Source organism: Onychostruthus taczanowskii, unplaced genomic scaffold (genome assembly GCF_017590055.1).
Source record: "Onychostruthus taczanowskii isolate IOZ18803 unplaced genomic scaffold, ASM1759005v1 scaffold91, whole genome shotgun sequence".
NCBI classification, from domain to species: Eukaryota; Metazoa; Chordata; class Aves; order Passeriformes; family Passeridae; genus Onychostruthus; species Onychostruthus taczanowskii.
The window spans coordinates 1338383-1344504 of NW_024507105.1; the positions used below are offsets into that span (position 1 = coordinate 1338383).

At 64.9% G+C, this 6122-nt stretch overlaps 2 protein-coding genes across 2 annotated transcripts in view; both read left to right on the forward strand.

The window, feature by feature from the left end:
- Positions 1-1002: 1002 nt before the first annotated feature.
- LOC121347637 (titin-cap) lies at positions 1003-2642 on the forward strand. The gene is made up of 2 exons (XM_041426436.1): positions 1003-1177; positions 2027-2642. Exons 1-2 carry the CDS (start codon positions 1032-1034, stop codon positions 2280-2282), a joined length of 402 nt encoding a protein of 133 aa, XP_041282370.1. The 5' UTR covers positions 1003-1031; the 3' UTR covers positions 2283-2642.
- Positions 2643-3751: 1109 nt separating this feature from the next.
- PNMT (phenylethanolamine N-methyltransferase) overlaps positions 3752-6122 on the forward strand; it is a 3080-nt gene continuing 709 nt past the window's right edge. The window contains exons 1-2 of the mRNA XM_041426455.1: positions 3752-4148; positions 4283-4490. Of these exons, the coding sequence (XP_041282389.1) occupies positions 3995-4148; positions 4283-4490 (362 nt within the window). The 5' untranslated portion in view covers positions 3752-3994. The remainder of the gene's footprint in view (positions 4149-4282; positions 4491-6122) is intronic.

Here is a 6122-nt window from a genome sequence, read left to right on the forward strand (position 1 = left end):
AAGCCTTGCACTGTTTGCAGCTCTGTGTCACCATTGTGGCTTTTGTCACCCAGTGAATGGAGGGGGTGAGGGGTTGGGGTCACCGTGAAGACCCCCCTCCAGTGCTAAAGGGGGGGTGTCCAGGCTCCTTGGGCCACTGGCCGTGGGTGGCACTGGCCGTGGGTGGCACTGGCTGTGGGTGGCACTGGCCGTGGGTGGCACTGGCCGTGGGTGGCACTGTACCCCACCCCATGGTGGCACCGGCAGTTCCATCGACCTGGAGCATTTCTGTCTGCCCCCAGTGCCCCTCCAGCCCTGGGTTCATCCTCTGTGGTGGGACCCCCACATCTGGGGGCTGTCACCAGCCACATCCTCTCTGTCACCAGCCACGTCCTCCCTGTCACCAGCCACCCCCACATGAGCCCTGTGGCACTGGCACCCCACTGTTGGCCCCACAAGCACCCATTTGGGGGTCCCTACACCCCCAAACCCCTGTCCTGTGGTGGGGGGACCCCAATGTCCCTCTGAGGTTGGCGGCGTGGCCGCTGTGGGTGGCACTGGGCTGGCACGGAGGTGGCACGTGTCACCTCAGCGCTGTGGGGGACACAGGGAAAGGCCAGACGTGCCCTGGGCCCGTGCCAGGGTGGGTCCTGCCGGTGCCATCACGTTGCTGGCAGGGTCTGCCCCGCGTCCCCAAGGCGGGAAGGGGAGGGGACACACCCGTGGGTGCCACACACGTGTCCGAGGTGCCACCCCCCCCTCCCTGGCAGCGCTCAGTGCCAGCAGCTCATCCCAAAATAGCCCCAGCGGGGCCATAAAAGCGAGGCGGGCACGGGGGGGGGGGGAAGTGAAAGAGGAACCATGGTGGGCCCTGGCGTGGTGGGGGGCTCCAGGGGGCTGCTCTCGGCCCGCCTGGGCTGCCGTGTGCAGGAGGAGGACGTGGGCAGGAGAGAAACCTTCAGCGCCGAGTGGCTGGACCTGGAGCTCAGCTCCCGGCCCGAGGACGGGTGAGGGGCCCGGGGGGGGGGGGGGGGGGAAGTGAAAGAGGAACCATGGTGGGCCCTGGCGTGGTGGGGGGCTCCAGGGGGCTGCTCTCGGCCCGCCTGGGCTGCCGTGTGCAGGAGGAGGACGTGGGCAGGAGAGAAACCTTCAGCGCCGAGTGGCTGGACCTGGAGCTCAGCTCCCGGCCCGAGGACGGGTGAGGGGCACGGCCAGGGGGGTGCCAGGGGGTCCCAGGCGGGTGGCAGGGTTCCCAGGGGGGTGCCAGGGGGTCCCAGGGGGGTGCCAGGGGTCCCAGAGGGGTGCCAGGGTTCCCAGGGGGGTGCCAGGGGGTCCCAGGGGGGTCCCAGGGGTGCCAGGGGGTCCCAGGGTGGTGCCAGGGGTGCTGGGGGCACCAGGTGCTTGAGGATTTGGGGGACTTTTTGTGGGGATCGAGGTAGTGGGGGGCTCCAAGGGTTCTGAAATGTGGAGTTTCCACGGGGTTGTGGAGGGCTCCGAGTGTCTCAAATTGTGGGGTCTCAATTTTGGGGTTTTGAGGGGCTCCAAGGGTCACAAAATATGGGGTTTCCATGCGTTTGTGGGGTGGTTCCAGAATTGGGGGTTTCCATGGGGGTTTGGGGCTGTAGGAGACTCCAAGGGGGCTGATGGGGATTTGGGCAGCCCGAGGGTCCCAAACTTTTCTGCTTCCATGGGGTTTTTGGGCTCCGAGTGTCCCAAATTAGGAGGTTTCCAGGGGGTCTTGGAGCTTTGGGGGTTTCCGAGGGTCCCTGTGGGGTCAGGAAAGATCCAGGGAGGTGTTGGGGGGGTATCCAAGAGAGATTGGGAAGGGTCTGGGAGGAGAACTGGGGGTCTTTATGGGGCTGGGGGAGCCGGGGTTCCACAGGGGGACAGGAGAACCTGGGGGTCTCCAGAGCTTCCCATGGGATTGAACGGGTCGGGGGGACATGGGGGGGGGTCTCTAGGGGTCCTGGCAGGGTGGGGTGACCCCGAAGGGTCAGAGCAGGATGTGAGGGTCCGGCTGGCACCCCCACGAGTGCCCCGTGCCCAGGTGGTGCCGGCGGGAGGTGGACGCGCAGCGCCGGGAGTCGCTGGAGCAGCGCGGGGCCGTGCGGGTGCTGGAGCAGCGCTCGCCCTGGGGGCTGCTGCGGGTGGGGGTCCTGGGCCAGCCCCTGACCCAGCACCTCCTGCCCTACGCCCGCAGCCTCCCCGTGCCCCTGTTCGCCCCCTCAGACCTCCGCGGTGCCAAGGGGGGCGTTCCCCGCACCCTCTCCCGCTCCCTCTCCCACGAAGCCCAGCGGGGCTGAGCGTGGCAGAGGGGCCGGGGGAGGTCGGGGTGGCAGGGCCTGGGTCCGCTCAGCCGCCCCGAAGAGGCAGCGCAGGAAGGCGGGGGCAGGTGGGGGTGGGCTCCCATCCACTTGGGACCCCACCCCGCTGCGGGCGTCGTGGAGGCCGGTGGGGATGAGGACCCCGCGGGTCGGGGGGCTCCCGCCCTTCGGGGGGCTCCCGGCAGCCCCGGCGTGACTCAGTTTCCCTGGCGAAAAGAAGGGAAGGAGAGGATGAGGAACGCTGAAACCCTGAGGGGGGCCGGAGGGGGGTGGGGGGCTGCGGTGGGGTTGTACAAACCAGGGTGGTCTTTGTACGGCAATAAAACGCCTACCTTGGCACGGCAGCGTCTTTTTGGGGGGGTTACCAGGGTGGGGGGCAAGATTTAGGGGGAGAGGGACCGTGTGTGGGATGGGGGCACACGGGGAAACTGAGGCACGGCAGCTGGAGGGACGCGGTGCCTTGTGGGACTGGGGGGGTCTGGGTCGGGGGGGCTTTGTGCTTATATCACCCTCCCCCCGCATCGCCCACCCGGTGCCAGGTTCTGCAGTGCCCAGATTAGCTGTTCCCACTCCGGATCCCGCTGTCCCTGGGTCCCCGCCAGGCACTGTCCCCTCCCCGACCTGGCCCCGTCCCGGTCCTTCCTCCCAGGAGCCGCCTGTCCCTGCACATCCCCCCTACAGCTCGGGCACAGGCAGGATTTGGGGTTTTACAACGCCCCCAGCCCCAAATGTGGGTCCCACCCTCCTCATTATCCCGGGTGCTGGGAGCACTGGGAGCACTGGGAGCTGGCACTGGCTCCTGCCAGAGCTGGGCTGAGGTCCAGCACGCTCAGCTCAGGGGTGATGGAGAGCTCAGATGGGCCTATTCCCATCCCTTCCATCCCCATCCCAAACCCCACATCATTCCCATCCCTTCCATCCCCATCCCAAACCCCACATCATTCCCATCCCTTCCATCCCCATCCCAAGCCCCCTCTCGTTCTAATCCCTTCCCATTCTCAACCCCATCCCAAATCCCTCCACATTTCCATTCCCATCCCATCCCAATCCTCTCCCACCCCCATTCCACACCATTCCTGTCCCTTCCCATCCCCATCCCAAACCCCACATCATTCCAGTGCCTTCCTGTCCCCATCCCATTTTTGCCCCTCTCCCAATCCCCCTCCATCCTCACCCCTCTCCCACCATCTTCATCCTCATCCCTCTCCCAATCCCCCTCCATCTTCATTCCACTCCCAATCCTTCTCCACCCTCATCCCTCTCCCAATCCCCCTCCGTCTTCATCCCTTTCCCAATTCCCTTCTATCCTCACCACTCTCCCACCCTCTCCATTCTCCCAGTTCCCCTCCATCTTCATCCCTCTCCCAATCCCCCTCCATCCTCATCCCATGAGCTGGGGCAGCACAGAAGGCTCACAGCCACACCTCGGGGTGGGGGGACACCATCTCCCAGGCGCGGGGACAGGATTCCCGGACCCCCGGAGCCCGGGAAGGGCGGCCGAGCCGTTATCAGCTCCGGGATGGATCCGGCCGTGGCCCCGGGGCGCTGGCGCTAACCGGGTTAGGCGGGATGGATGATGGATGGAGGGATGCGGGGGGGATGGACGGGGCCGTCGCGGCTCCCCGCGGCCCCCCCGGGCCGGGCAGGGATAAAAAGCGGCGGCGGCGGGGCCGGAGCCGCAGCCCCTCGCCATGAGCAGCCCGGCCGCGCTCCGAGAGGGCTACGAGCACTTCGACCCCCGCGCGTACCTGCGCAACAATTACCTCCCCCCCCGCGCCGACTTCTCCTCCGAGGAGTTCGTGGTGCCCTGGAAGCTGCGATGCCTGGCCGAGACCTTCGCCAGCGGTGAGAGGAAGGCGGCAGGGACCCTCAGTGGGGTGGGGAAACTGAGGCACGGAGCAGCCGGGGGCAGCTCCTTTGCTCCTGCCTGGTTTTCCCGCATTGTTGTGGGGATCCCGCCATGTCCTGTCCCCTCCCAGGTGAGATCCGAGGGCGGATGTTGATCGATGTGGGCTCGGGCCCCACCATCTACCAACTGCTGAGCGCCTGCGACCACTTCGAGGAGATCGTGGCCACCGATTACCTGGCGGTGAACCGGGAGGAGCTGGGCCGGTGGGCGCGGGGCGAGCCCGGCGCCTTCGACTGGAGCCCCTTCATCCAGCACGTCTGCAAGATCGAGGGGCGCGGGTAGGGGGGCCGGGGGGGCGCGGGGGGACCGCGGGAGCCCAGGAGGAGGGGGGTGCCGGGGTGGGGTGGTCCCTGCTGGATTGTGTCCCCAAAACCCACGGGATCACAGATCCAGGTCCTCGCAGAACCCTGTAGAGCAACGTCCCTGAATCCCGTGGGATCACAGCCACGTTTTCCAACAGATGCTGAGGGGATCCCTACAGGACCACGTCACCAAAATCCCGTGGCATCACTGCCCCATATCCTCACAGACACTTTTCCCAAATCCCAGGGGCTCCCTGCAGGATCCCAGCCTCAGATATCCATGGAATCCTGTCTCTGTGCCAGGGGATGAAGGGTTGATCCCCACAGGAGCCTGTCCCTGTGGGTGCCCAGTTGATCCTGCTCCCAGCTCCCTGTGGCTCTTGGGTCAATCCCTCCTGGATCCCATCCCCACATCCCTGCAGCTGCTGGGCTGATCCCCAGGAGATCCTGTCCCTTTGTCCCTGTGTGTGCTGGGTTTGCCCTGGTGCAATCCTGCTCCTGGGCCCCTGTGGGTTCTGGAATGGGCATCCCACCCCACATCCCTGCAGGATCCTGTCCCCACACCCCTATGTGTGCTGGATTGATCCCACCCCTGTATCCCTGTGTGTGCTGGACTGATCCCATCCCTGTATCCCTGTGTGTCTTGGATTGATCCCATCCCTGTATCCCTGTGTGTGCTGGACTGATCCCATCCTCACATCCCTGTGTGTGCTGGACTGATCCCATCCTCACATCCCTGTGTGTGGTGGACTGATCCCATCCCTGTATCCCTGTGTGTGCTGGACTGATTCCATCCCTGTATCCCTGTGTGTGCTGGACTGATCCCATCCCCACACCCCTGTGTGTGCTGGATTGATCCCATCCTCACATCCCTGTGTGTCCCAGGTCAATGCCCACCCAATCCCTACTTCCCTGCACAATCCCACCCCACATCCCTGCAGAATTCCATCCTCACCTCCCTTTGTCTGCTGGGTTGATCCCATCCCTGTATCCCCGTGTGTGCCAAATCGATCCCATCCCCATATTCCCCTGGGTGCCAGGCTGATCCCATCCCCTTATCCCCGTGGATACTGGATTGACCCCATCCCCACATCCCTGTCTGATCTGGATTGATCCCATGCCCACATCCCTGTGGATACTGGATTGATCCCATCCCCACATCCCCGTGGCTATCAGGTTGACCCCATCCCCATATCCCTGTGTGGATTGATGCCATCCCCACATCCCTGTGTGGATTGACCCCTTCCCCACATCCCCGTCTGTTCTGGATTGACCCTATCCCCACATCCCCATTGATACTGGATTGATCCCCCCACATCCCTGTGGATATTGGATTGACCCCATCCCCACATTCCTGTCTGTTCTGGATTGACCCCTTCCCCACATCCCCATGGACACTGGACTGATCCCATTCCCACATCCCTGTCTGTTCTGGATTGACCCCATCCCACATCCCTGTCTGGACTGATCCCATCCCCACATGCCTGTCTGGACCGACCCCATCCCCACACCCCCGTGGACACCGGACCGACCCCATCCCCACATCCCCTTGCATCCTGGATCCATCCCACCCCCACACCCCCCGCGTTTTCCAGGCCAACCCCCTCC